At 47.7% G+C, this 19,092-nt stretch overlaps 1 protein-coding gene across 2 annotated transcripts in view; it reads left to right on the top strand.

Moving 5' to 3' along the window:
- Positions 1–11,325: 11,325 nt before the first annotated feature.
- The window catches only part of MFHAS1 (multifunctional ROCO family signaling regulator 1), a 162,574-nt gene continuing 154,807 nt past the window's right edge, over positions 11,326–19,092 (top strand). For both annotated transcript variants that reach the window (XM_073543660.1, XM_073543662.1), the window contains exon 1: positions 11,326–14,516. In XM_073543660.1, coding sequence (XP_073399761.1) covers positions 11,663–14,516 — 2,854 coding nt within the window. In that variant the 5' untranslated portion in view covers positions 11,326–11,662. The remainder of the gene's footprint in view (positions 14,517–19,092) is intronic.

Below are 19,092 nucleotides of genomic sequence, written 5' to 3'. Positions count from 1 at the left end.
TACATGTGCCTGTACTCATACATGTGCCTGTGCTCATACACGTGACTATAGTCATACATGTGCCTGTGATCATACATGTGCCTGTGCTCATACATGTGCCTGTAGTCATACATGTGCCTGTGCTCATACATGTGCCTATACTCATACATGTGCCTGTACTCATACATGTGCCTGTGCTCATACATGTGCCTGTAGACATACATGTGCCTGTGCTCATACATGTGCCTGTACTCATACATGTGCCTGTACTCATAAATGTACCTGTAGTCATATATGTGCCTGTAGTCATACATGTGCCTATACTCATACATGTGCCTGTACTCATACATGTGCCTGTGCTCATACATGTGCCTGTAGTCATACATGTGCCTGTAGTCATACATGTGCCTGCAGTCATACATGTGCCTGTAGTCATACTTGTGCCTATACTCATACATGTGCCTGTAGTCGCACATGTGCCTGTAGTCACACATGTGCCTGTAGTCACACATGGGGGCCTGTAGTCATACATGTGCCTATACTCATACATGTGCCTGTACTCATACATGTGCCTGCTGTCATACATGTGCCTGTGCTCATACATGTGCCTGTAGTCATACATGTGCCTATACTCATACATGTGCCTGTAGTCATACATGCGCCTGCAGTCATACATGTGCCTGCAGTCATACATGTGCCTGTAGTCATACATGTGCCTGTAGTCATACATGTGCCTGTACTCATACATGCGCCTGTACTCATACATGCGCCTGTAGTCATACATGCGCCTGTAGTCATACATGTGCCTGCAGTCATACATGTGCCTGTAGTCATACATGTGCCTGTAGTCATACATGTGCCTGCAGTCATACATGTGCCTGTAGTCATACATGTGCCTTCAGTCATACATGTGCCTGTAGTCATACATGCGCCTGTAGTCATACATGCGCCTGTAGTCATACATGTGCCTGTACTCATACATGTGCCTGTAGTCATACATGTGCCTGTACTCATACATGTGCCTGTAGTCATACATGCGCCTGTAGTCATACATGCGCCTGTAGTCATACATGTGCCTGTACTCATACATGTGCCTGTGCTCATACATGTGCCTGTGCTCATACATGTGCCTGTAGTCATACATGTGCCTATACTCATACATGTGCCTGTACTCATACATGTGCCTGTACTAATACATGTGCCTGTGCTCATACATGTGCCTGTAGTCATACATGTGCCTGTGCTCATACATGTGCCTGTGCTCATACATGTGCCTGTAGTCATACATGTGCCTATACTCATACATGTGCCTGTACTCATACATGTACCTGTAGTCATATATGTGCCTGTAGTCATACATGTGCCTATACTCATACATGTGCCTGTACTCATACATGTGCCTGTACTCATACATGTGCCTGTGCTCATACATGTGCCTGTAGTCATACATGTGCCTGTAGTCACACATGTGCCTGTAGTCATACATGTGCCTGTTCTCATACATGTGCGCCTGTACTCATATATGTGCCTATACTCATACATGTGCCTGTAGTCATACATGTGCCTGTGCTCATACATGTGCCTGTGCTCATACATGTGTCTGTAGTCATACATGTGCCTATACTCATACATGTGCCTGTACTCATACATGTGCCTGTATTCATACATGTGCCTGTGCTCATAGATGTGCCTGTAGTCATACATGTGCTTGTGCTCATACATGTGCCTGTGCTCATACATGTGCCTGTAGTCATACATGTGCCTATACTCATACATGTGCCTGTACTCATACATGTACCTGTAGTCATATATGTGCCTGTAGTCATACATGTGCCTATACTCATACATGTGCCTGTACTCATACATGTGCCTGTACTCATACATGTGCCTGTGCTCATACATGTGCCTGTAGTCATACATGTGCCTGTAGTCACACATGTGCCTGTAGTCATACATGTGCCTGTGCTCATACATGTGCACCTGTACTCATACATGTGCCTATACTCATACATGTGCCTGTAGTCATACATGTGCCTGTGCTCATACATGTGCGCCTGTACTCATACATGTGCCTATACTCATACATGTGCCTGTAGTCATACATGTGCCTGTGCTCATACATGTGCCTGTAGTCACACATGTGCCTGTAGTCATACATGTGCCTGTACTCATACATGTGCCTGTAGTCACACATGTTCCTGTGCTCATACATGTGCCTGTGCTCATACATGTGCCTGCAGTCATACATGTGCCTGTGCTCATACATGTGCGCCTGTACTCATACATGTGCCTGTTGTCATACATGTGCCAATACTCATACATGTGCCTGTAGTCATACATGTGCCTGTGCTCATACATGTGCCTGTAGTCACACATGTGCCTGTAGTCATACATGTGCCTGTACTCATACATGTGCCTGTAGTCACACATGTGCCTGTGCTCATACATGTGCCTGTGCTCATACATGTGCCTGCAGTCATACATGTGCCTGTACTCATACATGTGCCTGTACTCATACATGTGCCTGTGCTCATACATGTGCCTGTAGTCATACATGTGCCTGTGATCATACATGTGCCTGTAGTCATGTGCCTGTACTCATGTGCCTGTACTCATACATGTGCCTGTACTCATGTGCCTGTACTCATGTGCCTGTACTCATACATGTGCCTGTACTCATGTTCCTGTACTCATACATGTGCCTGTAGTCATACATGTGCCTGTGCTCATACATGTGCCTGTAGTCACACATGTGCCTGTAGTCATACATGTGCCTGTGCTCATACATGTGCCTGTAGTCATACACGTGCCTGTACTCATACATGTGCCTGTGCTCATACATGTGCCTGTGCTCATACATGTGCCTGTGCTCATACATGTGCCTGTAGTCACACATGTGCCTGTAGTCATACATGTGCCTGTGCACATACATGTGCCTGTACTCATACATGTGCCTGTACTCATACATGTGCCTGTGCTCATACATGTGCCTGTAGTCATACATGTGCCTGCAGTCATACATGTGCCTGTAGTCATACATGTGCCTGTGCTCATACATGTGCCTGTAGTCATACATGTGCCTGTAGTCATACATGTGCTTGTGCTCATACATGTGCCTGTGCTCATACATGTGCCTGCAGTCATACATGTGCCTGCAGTCATACATGTGCCTGTGCTCATACATGTGCCTGCAGTCATACATGTGCCTGTAGTCATACATGTGCCTGTGCTCATACATGTGTCTGTAGTCATACATGTGCCTGTAGTCATACATGTGCCTGTGCTCATACATGTGCCTGTAGTCACACATGTGCCTGTACTCATACATGTGCCTGTAGCCACACATGTGCCTGTGCTCATACATGTGCCTGTAGTCATACATGTGCCTGTGCTCATACATGTGCCTGTATTCATACATGTGCCTGTACTCATACATGTGCCTGTAGTCACACATGTGCCTTTGCTCATACATGTGCCTGCAGTCATACATGTGCCTGTACTCATACATGTGCCTGTACTCATACATGTGCCTGTAGTCATACATGTGCCTGTAGTCATACATGTGCCTGCAGTCATACATGTGCCTCTAGTCATACATGTGCCTGTGCTCATACATGTGCCTGTAGTCATACATGTGCCTGTGATCATACATGTGCCTGTACTCATACATGTGCCTGTACTCATGTGCCTGTACTCATACATGTGCCTGTACTCATGTGCCTGTACTCATACATGTGCCTGTACTCATGTGCCTGTACTCATACATGTGCCTGTAGTCATACATGTGCCTGTGCTCATACATGTGCCTGTAGTCACACATGTGCCTGTAGTCATACATGTGCCTGTGCTCATACATGTGCCTGTAGTCATACATGTGCCTGTACTCATACATGTGCCTGTGCTCATACATGTGCCTGTGCTCATACATGTGCCTGCAGTCATACATGTGCCTGTAGTCACACATGTGCCTGTAGTCATACATATGCCTGTGCTCATACATGTGCCTGTACTCATACATGTGCCTGCACTCATACATGTGCCTGTGCTCATACATGTGCCTGTAGTCATACATGTGCCTGCAGCCATACATGTGCCTGTAGTCATACATGTGCCTGTGCTCATACATGTGCCTGTAGTCATACATGTGCCTGTAGTCATACATGTGCCTGTGCTCATACATGTGCCTGTGCTCATACATGTGCCTGCAGTCATACATGTGCCTGCAGTCATACATGTGCCTGTGCTCATACATGTGCCTGCAGTCATACATGTGCCTGTGCTCATACATGTGCCTGTAGTCATACATGTGCCTGTGCTCATACATGTGCCTGTAGTCACACATGTGCCTGTACTCATACATGTGCCTGTAGCCACACATGTGCCTGTGCTCATACATGTGCCTGTAGTCATACATGTGCCTGTGCTCATACATGTGCCTGTACTCACACATGTGCCTGTAGTCACACATGTGCCTGTGCTCATACATGTGCCTGTGCTCATACATGTGCCTGCAGTCATACATGTGCCTGTACTCATACATGTGCCTGTAGTCATACATGTGCCTGTAGTCATACATGTTCCTGCAGTCATACATGTGCCTCTAGTCATACATGTGCCTGTGCTCATACATGTGCCTGTAGTCATACATGTGCCTGTGATCATACATGTGCCTGTACTCATACATGTGCCTGTAGTCATACATGTGCCTGTGCTCATACATGTGCCTGTAGTCATACATGTGCCTGTGCTCATACATGTGCCTGTGCTCACACATGTGCCTGCAGTCATACATGTGCATGTGCTCATACATGTGCCTGCAGTCATACATGTGCCTGTAGTCATACATGTGCCTGTGCTCATACATGTGCCTGTAGTTATACATGTGCCTGTACTCATACATGTGCCTGTAGTCACACATGTGCCTGTACTCATACATGTGCCTGTAGCCACACATGTGCCTGTGCTCATACATGTGCCTGTAGTCATACATGTGCCTGTGCTCATACATGTGCCTGCAGTCATACATGTGCCTGTAGTCACACATGTGCCTGTAGTCATACATGTGCCTGTTCTCATACATGTGCGCCTGTACTCATATATGTGCCTATACTCATACATGTGCCTGTAGTCATACATGTGCCTGTGCTCATACATGTGCCTGTGCTCATACATGTGTCTGTAGTCATACATGTGCCTATACTCATACATGTGCCTGTACTCATACATGTGCCTGTACTCATACATGTGCCTGTGCTCATAGATGTGCCTGTAGTCATACATGTGCCTATACTCATACATGTGCCTGTACTCATACATGTACCTGTAGTCATATATGTGCCTGTAGTCATACATGTGCCTATACTCATACATGTGCCTGTACTCATACATGTGCCTGTACTCATACATGTGCCTGTGCTCATACATGTGCCTGTAGTCATACATGTGCCTGTAGTCACACATGTGCCTGTAGTCATACATGTGCCTGTGCTCATACATGTGCGCCTGTACTCATACATGTGCCTGTAGTCATACATGTGCCTGTGCTCATACATGTGCGCCTGTACTCATACATGTGCCTATACTCATACATGTGCCTGTAGTCATACATGTGCCTGTGCTCATACATGTGCCTGTAGTCACACATGTGCCTGTAGTCATACATGTGCCTGTACTCATACATGTGCCTGTAGTCACACATGTGCCTGTGCTCATACATGTGCCTGTGCTCATACATGTGCCTGCAGTCATACATGTGCCTGTGCTCATACATGTGCGCCTGTACTCATACATGTGCCTGTAGTCATACATGTGCCAATACTCATACATGTGCCTGTAGTCATACATGTGCCTGTGCTCATACATGTGCCTGTAGTCACACATGTGCCTGTAGTCATACATGTGCCTGTACTCATACATGTGCCTGTAGTCACACATGTGCCTGTGCTCATACATGTGCCTGTGCTCATACATGTGCCTGCAGTCATACATGTGCCTGTACTCATACATGTGCCTGTACTCATACATGTGCCTGTGCTCATACATGTGCCTGTAGTCATACATGTGCCTGTGATCATACATGTGCCTGTACTCATGTGCCTGTACTCATGTGCCTGTACTCATACATGTGCCTGTACTCATGTGCCTGTACTCATGTGCCTGTACTCATACATGTGCCTGTACTCATGTGCCTGTACTCATACATGTGCCTGTAGTCATACATGTGCCTGTAGTCATACATGTGCCTGTGCTCATACATGTGCCTGTAGTCACACATGTGCCTGTAGTCATACATGTGCCTGTGCTCATACATGTGCCTGTAGTCATACATGTGCCTGTACTCATACATGTGCCTGTGCTCATACATGTGCCTGTGCTCATACATGTGCCTGTAGTCACACATGTGCCTGTAGTCATACATGTGCCTGTGCACATACATGTGCCTGTACTCATACATGTGCCTGTACTCATACATGTGCCTGTGCTCATACATGTGCCTGTAGTCATACATGTGCCTGTAGTCATACATGTGCCTGCAGTCATACATGTGCCTGTAGTCATACATGTGCCTGTGCTCATACATGTGCCTGTAGTCATACATGTGCCTGTAGTCATACATGTGCCTGTGCTCATACATGTGCCTGTGCTCATACATGTGCCTGCAGTCATACATGTGCCTGCAGTCATACATGTGCCTGTGCTCATACATGTGCCTGCAGTCATACATGTGCCTGTAGTCATACATGTGCCTGTGCTCATACATGTGCCTGTAGTCATACATGTGCCTGTAGTCATACATGTGCCTGTGCTCATACATGTGCCTGTAGTCACACATGTGCCTGTACTCATACATGTGCCTGTAGCCACACATGTGCCTGTGCTCATACATGTGCCTGTAGTCATACATGTGCCTGTGCTCATACATGTGCCTGTATTCATACATGTGCCTGTACTCATACATGTGCCTGTAGTCACACATGTGCCTTTGCTCATACATGTGCCTGCAGTCATACATGTGCCTGTACTCATACATGTGCCTGTACTCATACATGTGCCTGTAGTCATACATGTGCCTGTAGTCATACATGTGCCTGCAGTCATACATGTGCCTCTAGTCATACATGTGCCTGTGCTCATACATGTGCCTGTAGTCATACATGTGCCTGTGATCATACATGTGCCTGTACTCATACATGTGCCTGTACTCATGTGCCTGTACTCATACATGTGCCTGTACTCATGTGCCTGTACTCATACATGTACCTGTACTCATGTGCCTGTACTCATACATGTGCCTGTAGTCATACATGTGCCTGTGCTCATACATGTGCCTGTAGTCACACATGTGCCTGTAGTCATACATGTGCCTGTGCTCATACATGTGCCTGTAGTCATACATGTGCCTGTACTCATACATGTGCCTGTGCTCATACATGTGCCTGTGCTCATACATGTGCCTGCAGTCATACATGTGCCTGTAGTCACACATGTGCCTGTAGTCATACATGTGCCTGTGCTCATACATGTGCCTGTACTCATACATGTGCCTGTACTCATACATGTGTCTGTGCTCATACATGTGCCTGTAGTCATACATGTGCCTGCAGTCATACATGTGCCTGTAGTCATACATGTGCCTGTTCTCATACATGTGCCTGTAGTCATACATGTGCCTGTAGTCATACATGTGCCTGTGCTCATACATGTGCCTGTGCTCATACATGTGCCTGCAGTCATACATGTGCCTGCAGTCATACATGTGCCTGTGCTCATACATGTGCCTGCAGTCATACATGTGCCTGTAGTCATACATGTGCCTGTGCTCATACATGTGCCTGTAGTCATACATGTGCCTGTGCTCATACATGTGCCTGTAGTCACACATGTGCCTGTACTCATACATGTGCCTGTAGCCACACATGTGCCTGTGCTCATACATGTGCCTCTAGTCATACATGTGCCTGTGCTCATACATGTGCCTGTAGTCATACATGTGCCTGTACTCACACATGTGCCTGTAGTCACACATGTGCCTGTGCTCATACATGTGCCTGTGCTCATACATGTGCCTGCAGTCATACATGTGCCTGTACTCATACATGTGCCTGTAGTCATACATGTGCCTGTAGTCATACATGTTCCTGCAGTCATACATGTGCCTCTAGTCATACATGTGCCTGTGCTCATACATGTGCCTGTAGTCATACATGTGCCTGTGATCATACATGTGCCTGTACTCATACATGTGCCTGTAGTCATACATGTGCCTGTGCTCATACATGTGCCTGTAGTCATACATGTGCCTGTGCTCATACATGTGCCTGTGCTCACACATGTGCCTGCAGTCATACATGTGCCTGCAGTCATACATGTGCATGTGCTCATACATGTGCCTGCAGTCATACATGTGCCTGTAGTCATACATGTGCCTGTGCTCATACATGTGCCTGTAGTTATACATGTGCCTGTAGTCACACATGTGCCTGTACTCATACATGTGCCTGTAGCCACACATGTGCCTGTGCTCATACATGTGCCTGTAGTCATACATGTGCCTGTGCTCATACATGTGCCTGTAGTCATACATGTGCCTGTACTCATACATGTGCCTGTAGTCACACATGTGCCTGTGCTCATACATGTGCCTGTGCTCATACATGTGCCTGCAGTCATACATGTGCTTGTACATACATGTGCCTGTACTCATACATGTGCCTGTAGTCATACATGTGCCTCTAGTCATACATGTGCCTGTGCTCATACATGTGCCTGTAGTCATACATGTGCCTGTGATCATACATGTGCCTGTACTCATACATGTGCCTGTACTCATGTGCCTGTACTCATACATGTGCCTGTACTCATGTGCCTGTACTCATGTGCCTGTACTCATACATGTGCCTGTACTCATGTGCCTGTACTCATACATGTGCCTGTAGTCATACATGTGCCTGTGCTCATACATGTGCCTGTAGTCACACATGTGCCTGTAGTCATACATGTGCCTGTGCTCATACATGTGCCTGTAGTCATACATGTGCCTGTACTCATACATGTGCCTGTGCTCATACATGTGCCTGTGCTCATACATGTGCCTGCAGTCATACATGTGCCTGTAGTCACACATGTGCCTGTAGTCATACATGTGCCTGTGCTCATACATGTGCCTGTACTCATACATGTGCCTGTACTCATACATGTGCCTGTGCTCATACATGTGCCTGTAGTCATACATGTGCCTGCAGTCATACATGTGCCTGTAGTCATACATGTGCCTGTGCTCATACATGTGCCTGTAGTCATACATGTGCCTGTAGTCATACATGTGCCTGTGCTCATACATGTGCCTGCAGTCATACATGTGCCTGCAGTCATACATGTGCCTGCAGTCATACATGTGCCTGTGCTCATACATGTGCCTGTGCTCATACATGTGCCTGTAGTCATACATGTGCCTGTGCTCATACATGTGCCTGTAGTCACACATGTGCCTGTACTCATACATGTGCCTGTAGTCACACATGTGCCTGTAGTCATACATGTGCCTGTGCTCATACATGTGCCTGTGCTCATACATGTGCCTGCACTCATACATGTGCCTGTAGTCATACATGTGCCTGTAGTCATACATGTGCCTGTAGTCATACATGTGCCTGTGCTCATACATGTGCCTGCAGTCATACATGTGCCTGTAGTCATACATGTGCCTGTAGTCATACATGTGCCTGTACTCATACATGCGCCTGTACTCATACATGCGCCTGTAGTCATACATGCGCCTGTAGTCATACATGTGCCTGTAGTCATACATGTGCCTGTAGTCATACATGTGCCTGTGCTCATACATGTGCCTGCAGTCATACATGTGCCTGCAGTCATACATGTGCCTGCAGTCATACATGTGCCTGTAGTCATACATGTGCCTGTAGTCATACATGCGCCTGTACTCATACATGCGCCTGTAGTCATACATGCGCCTGTAGTCATACATGTGCCTGCAGTCATACATGTGCCTGTAGTCATACATGTGCCTGTAGTCATACATGTGCCTGTACTCATACATGTGCCTGCAGTCATACATGTGCCTGTAGTCATACATGTGCCTGTAGTCATACATGTGCCTGCAGTCATACATGTGCCTGTAGTCATACATGTGCCTGTAGTCATACATGTGCCTGTACTCATACATGTGCCTGCAGTCATACATGTGCCTGTAGTCATACATGTGCCTGCAGTCATACATGTGCCTGCAGTCATACATGTGCCTGTACTCATACATGTGCCTGTAGTCATACTTGTGCCTGTGCTCATACATGTGCCTGTAGTCATACATGTGCCTGTAGTCATACATGTGCCTGCAGTCATACATGTGCCTGTAGTCATACATGTGCCTGTAGTCATACATGTGCCTGCAGTCATACATGTGCCTGTACTCATACATGTGCCTGCAGTCATACATGTGCCTGTAGTCATACATGTGCCTGCAGTCATACATGTGCCTGCAGTCATACATGTGCCTGCAGTCATACATGTGCCTGTAGTCATACATGTGCCTGCAGTCATACATGTGCCTGTACTCATACATGTGCCTGCAGTCATACATGTGCCTGCAGTCATACATGTGCCTGCAGTCATACATGTGCCTGTGCTCATACATGTGCCTGCAGTCATACATGTGCCTGTAGTCATACATGTGCCTGTGCTCATACATGTGCCTGCAGTCATACATGTGCCTGTACTCATACATGTGCCTGTAGTCATACTTGTGCCTGTGCTCATACATGTGCCTGTAGTCATACATGTGCCTGTAGTCATACATGTGCCTGCAGTCATACATGTGCCTGTAGTCATACATGTGCCTGTAGTCATACATGTGCCTGCAGTCATACATGTGCCTGTACTCATACATGTGCCTGCAGTCATACATGTGCCTGTAGTCATACATGTGCCTGCAGTCATACATGTGCCTGCAGTCATACATGTGCCTGCAGTCATACATGTGCCTGTAGTCATACATGTGCCTGCAGTCATACATGTGCCTGTACTCATACATGTGCCTGCAGTCATACATGTGCCTGCAGTCATACATGTGCCTGCAGTCATACATGTGCCTGTGCTCATACATGTGCCTGCAGTCATACATGTGCCTGTAGTCATACATGTGCCTGTGCTCATACATGTGCCTGCAGTCATACATGTGCCTGTAGTCATACATGTGCCTGCAGTCATACATGTGCGCCTGTACACAGTGCTTACGAGTCGGACAGACACACAGCAGCGGTACGGTGGATGAGGCCGCTCTCCCTAGTCTCCATAGCCGTGGGCGCTAGGTGGCGCGTCGCCTCCACAGAGCAGGACGTGCTCTTCCACCAGTGGGCTCCCTCTTCCCAGTCAGTCCCCACCCTGTGATTTTCTGGGGAGGAGAGAGGAGCAGGTTAAGAGTCATCTCCACGGAGGCAGCGCTGACACTCCGGCCCCGCTGCTGCCCACACTCCGCCTTCACAAGGACATCAGCGGAGACAATAGCTGGCTCCATCCTCCCCTCCGGGCGGCCACCATTGAGGAAGCATGCCGCCCTGTCCGCGGGCTCCTGCGCTCCTACCGGCAGCCCTGAGGCGGTGCCACCATCGCGGTGACCGGTGCACCATGCCGCAGCACTGACAGGCGCCCCCTCCCCGTCTCCACGATGATGGCAGCACCCAAGGATGCCTGTGACCTGAAGAGCGCCCGCCTATGGAGGGACGCGGCTCTGCGCTCCAGGAAGCTGCGGAGCAGCCTGCGCCAGCTCACCCTCAGCTGCGGCGAGCACAGCAAGCTCGTCCTGCCCGAGGACCTGGGCGACGTGGAGGTGCTGAACCTGGGCAACAACTCCCTGGAGGACGTGCCCGAGGGCCTGCGGAGCCTGGCTGCGGGCAAGCTGCATGTGCTGATCCTGCGCCGGAACAAGCTGCTGAGCGTGCCCTCCGCCGTGTACCAGCTGGGCAGGCTCACCGAGCTGGACCTCAGCCACAACCGGCTGGCCTGCCTCACCGAGGCCGTGGGGCTGCTGAGCCAGCTGAAGAAGCTGTGCCTGAGCCACAACCAGCTGCGCACCCTGCCCCGGCAGCTCGGCTCCCTGGGGCTCCTGGAGGAGCTGGACGTCAGCTTCAACCGGGTGAGCCACCTGCCCGACACCCTGCAGGGGCTGGCCCGGCTGCGAGCCCTGGACCTGGACCACAACCAGCTGGGCAGCTTCCCCCAGCAGATCCTGCAGCTGCCTGCCCTGGAGGAGCTGGACTTCTCTGGGAACAAGATGCTCTGCACCCTGCCTGAGGGCATCCAGGCCATGAAGCCCCTGAAGATCCTGTGGCTGAGCAGCACCGGACTCTTCACCTTACCGGACTCCTTCTGTGAGCTGAGGCATCTGGAGAGCCTGATGCTGGACAATAACAACCTCTCCTCCTTACCTGAGGGCTTTGGGGCCCTGCAGAGGCTGAGGATGATCAACCTGTCCTCCAACAGCTTCCAGGACTTCCCCAGGACCCTGCTGGTGCTCCAGGACCTGGAGGAGGTCTACCTGAGCCGGAATCAGCTGACGGTGCTGCCAGAGGGCATCTCCAGCCTGTTCAGGCTGGTCACCTTGTGGCTGGATAACAACAGGATCAGGTACCTGCCAGACACCATTGTGGACCTGGGCTTACTGGAGGAGCTGGTATTGCAAGGTAACCAAATAGCCATTCTCCCAGATAACTTTGGGAAGCTGTCCAAAGTCAACATCTGGAAGATCAAAGACAACCCCTTAATTCAGCCTCCTTATGAGGTGTGCATGAAAGGGATCCCTTACATTGCTGCTTATCAGAAAGAACTTGCCCATTCACAACCTGCCGTGAAGCCAAGGTTAAAATTAGTCCTCACTGGCCTGAAGGATGCAGGCAAAACCGTGCTGAGGCATTGCCTGACCGATGGCCAGCAGGCCAGCTGCATCCTGGCCAGTACGGGGATTGAGGTCACTAACTGGACCGCTGATGCCGAGCGAGGCCTGACTTTTATCGTGTATGATTTAGCTGGGGATCAGAGCTACGACATCATTAACCCCTTCTTCCTTTCCCCCGGTGCTTTATATATCCTAGCCGTCAACCTAAAGTCCTATGTCTCGAAGCGGTTTTATATGTCTGTAGGCTGTTTTCTACATTTTGTCAGTGCCAAGGTACCACATGCAGTTGTATGCATAGTAGGGACTCATACAGATTTATGCGAGGAGACGGACATTGAAGAGAAATGCCTTGATATCCACCACCAGATAGCTCTGCAGGAGAAGAAGGATTCGGAGACCTTACAAAACCTGGCACAGACCGTTGATGAAGCTCTCAGCCAAGACTATGACATGCGTGCCTCGAACCCTCATGCAGCTTTCTATGGTGTCAGCGATAAAAATCTGAGGAGGAAGAAAGCCCAGTTCCAATACCTAATGAATAACCGTCTTCAGATCCTCTCCCCCGTCCTCTGTGTTAGCTGCCACAACTATTCCAACGTCAGGCGCTTGAGGGAAAAGCTTCTTTCTGTAGCAGAACACAGGGAGATTTTCCCAAATTTGCATCGAGTTCTTCCCAAATCGTGGCAAATGCTGGAAGAATTGCACTTTAAACCTCAGGAGCTCTGGCTGACCTGGTGGGATTCGGCACGCCTCGGCCTCCAGGCCGGCCTAACCGAGGACAGGCTGCAGAGCGCCCTGTCTTACTTACACGAGAGCGGCAAGCTGCTCTACTTTGAAGACAATGCCACTCTTAAAGAGTACGTTTTTCACAATCTGACAAAGCTGATTGACATCTTGAATGTCTTTTTCCAGCGGGACGCCTCTGTCTTATTGCAGAAACTTATCAGCGACGCCAATGTGGACGACTTGAGGGCCACCCAGTTGCATCATTATGTGGAAGGGTTTTTGCTTCACGGACTATTGCCCACTCATGTCATTAAATTACTTCTTAAGCCACATATCAAAACCCAACAAGACTTGCAGCTCATTCTAGAACTTTTGGAGAAGATGGGGCTGTGTTACTGTATCAATAAGCCCAAGTCCAAACCATTGAATGGGGCAACTGCCTGGTATACGTTCCCATGCTATGTGAAGAACGAGGTTCCTCATGCCGAGGCCTGGATCAATGGTACAAACCTATCGGGACAATCTCTTGCAGTAGAGCAACTTCAGATAGAATACAGCTTCCCATTTATATTCCCACCTGGCTTGTTTGCCCGCTTTAGCGTCCAGATTAATAGTCATATAGTGCACCGTTCGGATGGTAAATTTCAGATCTTTGCCTATAGGGGAAAAGTGCCAGTTGTGGTGAGCTTTCGACCATCTAAAGGGGCCTTACAGTCAGACATTCTGTCTATTGCCAGCCATGCCTCTCTCCCTAATATCTGGACTGCATGGCAGGCAATCACCCCCCTGCTAGAGGAGCTGAATGCTCTATTACAAGAATGGCCGGGCCTGTATTACACAGTACATGTTCTATGCTCCAAGTGCCTTAAGAGGGGATCACCCAATCCGCACACCTTCCCAGGTAAGACATTGCTTTTATCCTGAACCCTTTTATGGGCAATGCTGCTTATTTCTGCATTACTTTGATTTTGGAGAAAAGCTGTGTATATTACAGTGGGTTACATAAGGGTATGATGTGGAGGAAGATGAAGCGGCCAAATCAGGACCTCTATTCTGAATGTCTTGGTAACAAAGGCAGAAATATAACCAAAGGTTGTTTTTTTACCCAGTTGCCATGGTTTAGATCAAGGCAATCTATTATAGACCATGTATTTGTAAACACACAGCCATTTCCATGACAACCAGAATGAAACTATCCATTGTTTAGATAACGGATTTCACCAACATGGAAAACAATGCTGTTCGGTGTTATGGTTCATACAACAATGTCACGGATAATGAGATTCATGTGTAAAAGGGTTAGATCCCTTCAAGTTGGTCGTAGTTTAGAAGAGATGACAACTTCTTTTTAGCAGCAGTAGAGACAGAAGTAGCTGCCATTGAAAGCTCAGGTTTGAGTGGAATCACCTGTAACCTACATATGGAGAAGCAAGAAGCTGAGATCTGTGGTTCTGTATAGCAATGTCCCCTCACATGCCTGATTTGGGTGCCTGTAAATCGGATATGAAGGGAACACATTTTGGCTCCTATAGCCTCATGTACACATGCAATTTTCAGCTATGTTTTCTTTATTTTTTTGCAGCCATCATCTGTGGAGTTTTTCATGTGTCTGTTTTTGTAGGCCAGTGATGGCGAACCTTTCTGAGACCGAGTGCCCAAACTGCAACCTAAAACCCAGTTATTTATGATTAAGTGCCAAATGCCCCATCATGATCCCCTTCATGCAGAAATATACCCCATCATGATTCCCTTCATGCAGATATATGCCCCATCGTGATCCCCTTCATGTAGAGATATGCCCCATCGTGATCCCCTTAATGCAGAGATATGCCCCATCGTGATCCCCTTAATGCAGAGATATGCCCCATCGTGATCCCCTTAATGCAGAGATATGCCCCATCGTGATCCCCTTCATGCAGAGATATGCCCCATCGTGATCCCCTTCATGCAGAGATATGCCCCATCGTGATCCCCTTCATGCAGAGATATGCCCCATCGTGATCCCCTTCATGTAGAGATATGCCCCATCATGATCCCCTTCATGTAGAGATATGCCCCATCATGATCCCCTTCATGTAGCAATTCCCCATCATGATCCCTTCATGTAGAGATATACCCCATCATGATCCGCTTCATGCAGAAATATGCCCCATCATGATTCTCTTCATGCAGAAATATGCCCCATCATGATCCCCTTCATGTAGAGATATGCCCCATCATGATCCCCTTCATGTAGAGATATACCCCATCATGATTCTCTTCATGCAGAAATATGCCCCATCATGAACCCCTTCATGTAGCAATGCCCCATCTTGATCCCCTTCATGTAGAGATATGCCCCATCATGATCCCCTTCATGTAGAGATATGAGCCATAATGATCCCCTTCATGCAGAGATATGCCCCATCATGATCCCCTTCATGCAGAAATATGCCCCATCATGATCCCCTTCATGCAAAAATATGCCCCATCATGATCCCCTTCATGTAGAAATTGCCCATTCCACCACCTCCATCATTTCCTCCTCCCCATCACCCCATGATTGTCCTTCTCCCCATCACTCCCATTACTGGCCCTCTCCCCATCACTCCCATCACTGGCCCTCTCCCCATCACCCCCATCATTGGCCCTCTCCCCATCACCCCCATCATTGGCCCTCTCCCCATCACTTGCCCTCTCCCCATCACTTGCCCTCTCTCCATCACTGGTCCTCTCCCCATCAATGGCCATCTCCCCATCAATGGCCCTCTCTCCATCACTCCCTTCATTGGCTTTCTCCCCATCATTGACACACACCACACACACACACACATCACAGGGGCCACACACACCACAGCGGCCACACTCACCTCTCCGCGCGCCGACAGCTTCCTTCCTCTCACACATTGAGAGGCGCTGCCGTGGCTGGATGACATCATCACTCAGCTCCGCTCAATGTGTGAGAGGCAGGTAGCTGCAGCTCCGGATCAGTGAGGCGAGGCCGCGTGCCAGCTTAGAGGGCTCTGCGTGCCCTCTCTGGCACGTGTGCCCATAAGTACGCCGTCACTGTTGTAGGCTATTGGTAAAAAAAAGGGTCTGTGAATATTAATGTTAATTAATGTTGTGCTGCAGATTAAATTATAATGACATGTGAAGCCAGAAGTTCGGGTTGTGTAGACGACTATGTTATCGGTCCAAGTGCTACCCAACAGCTTGGTACAGGGTCTGTCCGGGAAAAAAATTTGCAGCATTCCCTAGTTTGATCCGATGTTTGGATCGCACTCGGCCATGCAAGTCACTGAGTCTGTGGAAAGAATTGGGCTGCACTCGGATGACATCTCAGTGCACCCGATTTCAACGGACTGACACAATTGAGAAGATAGAGACATTGGTTTCTTCATCTTCTCATCCGAAAGAATCAGAGCACACAATGGTTATACTCTGATCAAACTGTATTCAGAATTTGTTCAAAGTGTGATTTGCATAATTGACCTGAATCTCTTGGATGATAGAATACACACTCAGGTGACCCCAGCCTTACTATGATGTGTATGCAGTACCAGCATATTATTTTAATGTCAATGACATGAGCTGATGCCCACTAAGAACCCACAGAAAACATTCTTTTATGTTATTCAGCACCACATCTTAACAGTTACGGCAATGACATTAGGAAATTTTAGGTTGTTTGCTGTAATGTGCATCAGGTAAAATATAAGTCTGCGTTCACATGTTGCAGGGTTTTTTAGCCACATACACAGGATACACACACACATATTTTGACTTGGGAGCAGCTGTGATGTGTCTCATAAGACCATCATTAGGATGCTTTCCTGTAGCAGGTCAGTGACACTGAGAAGTTTTGTAACAGAGTAAGTTAGATAAAGCATTTCTACAGCCCATGATCAGCTGGTGACTATGTACTGACATCTAAGCACGTGATCAAGAACTACACGCAAGCCATGGCGGGACTCTATATAGAATAGTCTGATGTCAAATCAAAGTGAAATATTACAGAAAAGAGGCCAGCTAATTCTAATACTAAGTCCCATGTGTCTGTATGGAAAAGATCCTCTTACACTACAGAGGTGCACATGCCATTTTTGGCACCTTCATATTTATGACTCCTCTCTGTTCCTTACTCCAGAAAAGAAAATATTTGTGCACAGATTTGGCTTTCTCCATCCTAGCTTATGATGGCTGTAAAACATTGGGCTGTTTATGTAGTCATCATAGATTACAATGGAGAGCGCTGTGCTTGTGTGAATCATGACTGCTTTGCCCTGGAGTTTCAAACAAGCAGGAAACTGAAAGTCACTCACTAAAAGTCCCAGAGATGGAACCACCTACTGATCAGACGTTTATGGCATTTGTTGTCAAATCAGAAGACATCTTTAAAGGGGTTGTCCGGGCTTAGGGAATAAGACTGTAGTGACTCTACAGTTCGCTCCATATACGGTATATTTGGACAGAGACATTTTTCTAATTTTGGTTCTAGACATTACCACAATGAATTTTAAACAAAACAATTCAGATGCAGTTGAAGTTCAGACTTTCAGCTTTCATTTGAGGGTATCCACATTAAAATTGGATGAAGGGTTTAGGAGTTTCAGCTCTTTAACATGTGCCACCCTGTTTTTAAAGGGACCAAAAGTAATTGGACAGATTAAATAATTGTAAATAAAATGTTCATTTCTAGTACTTGGTTGAAAACCCTTTGTTGGCAATGACTGCCTGAAGTCTTGAACTCATGGACATCACCAGGCGCTGTGTTTCCTCCTTTTTGATGCTCTGCCAGGTCTTCACTGCGGTGGTTTTCAGTTGCTGTTTGTTTGTGGGCCTTTCTGTCCAAAGTTTAGTCTTTAACAAGTGAAATGCATGCTCAATTGGGTTGAGATCAGGTGACTGACTTGGCCATTCAAGAATATTCCACTTCTTTAATAAACTCCTGGGTTGCTTTGGCTTTATGTTTTGGGTCATTGTCCATCTGTAGTATGAAACGACGACCAATCAGTTTGGTTGCTTTTGACTGGATCTGAGCACACAGTATGGCTCTGAATACTTCAGAATTCATTCGGCTGCTTCTGTCCTGTGTCACATCATCAATAAACACTAGTGACCCAGTGCCACTGGCAGCCATGCATGCCCAAGCCATCACACTGCCTCCGCCGTGTTTTACAGATGATGTGGTATGCTTTGGATCATGAGCTGTACCACGCCTTTGCCATACTTTTCTCTTTCCATCATTCTGGTAGAGGTTGATCTTGGTTTCATCTGTCCAAAGAATGTTCTTCCAGAACTGTGCTGGCTTTTTTAGATTTTTTTTTTTTTAGCAAAGTCCAGTCTAGCCTTTTGATTCTTGATGCTTATGAGTGGCTTGCACCGTGCAGTGAACCCTCTGTATTTACTTTCATGCAGTCTTCTCTTTATGGTAGATTTGGATATTGATACGCCTACCTCCTGGAGAGTGTTGGTCACTGGGTTGGCTGTTGTGAAGG

Source organism: Dendrobates tinctorius, unplaced genomic scaffold (assembly GCF_039654945.1).
Source record: "Dendrobates tinctorius isolate UK_male_01 unplaced genomic scaffold, ASM3965494v1 ptg000011l, whole genome shotgun sequence".
Lineage (NCBI taxonomy): Eukaryota > Metazoa > Chordata > Amphibia > Anura > Dendrobatidae > Dendrobates > Dendrobates tinctorius.
The sequence above is the reverse complement of the archived record's forward strand: the minus strand, read 5'-3'. Positions and strand labels throughout refer to the sequence as shown.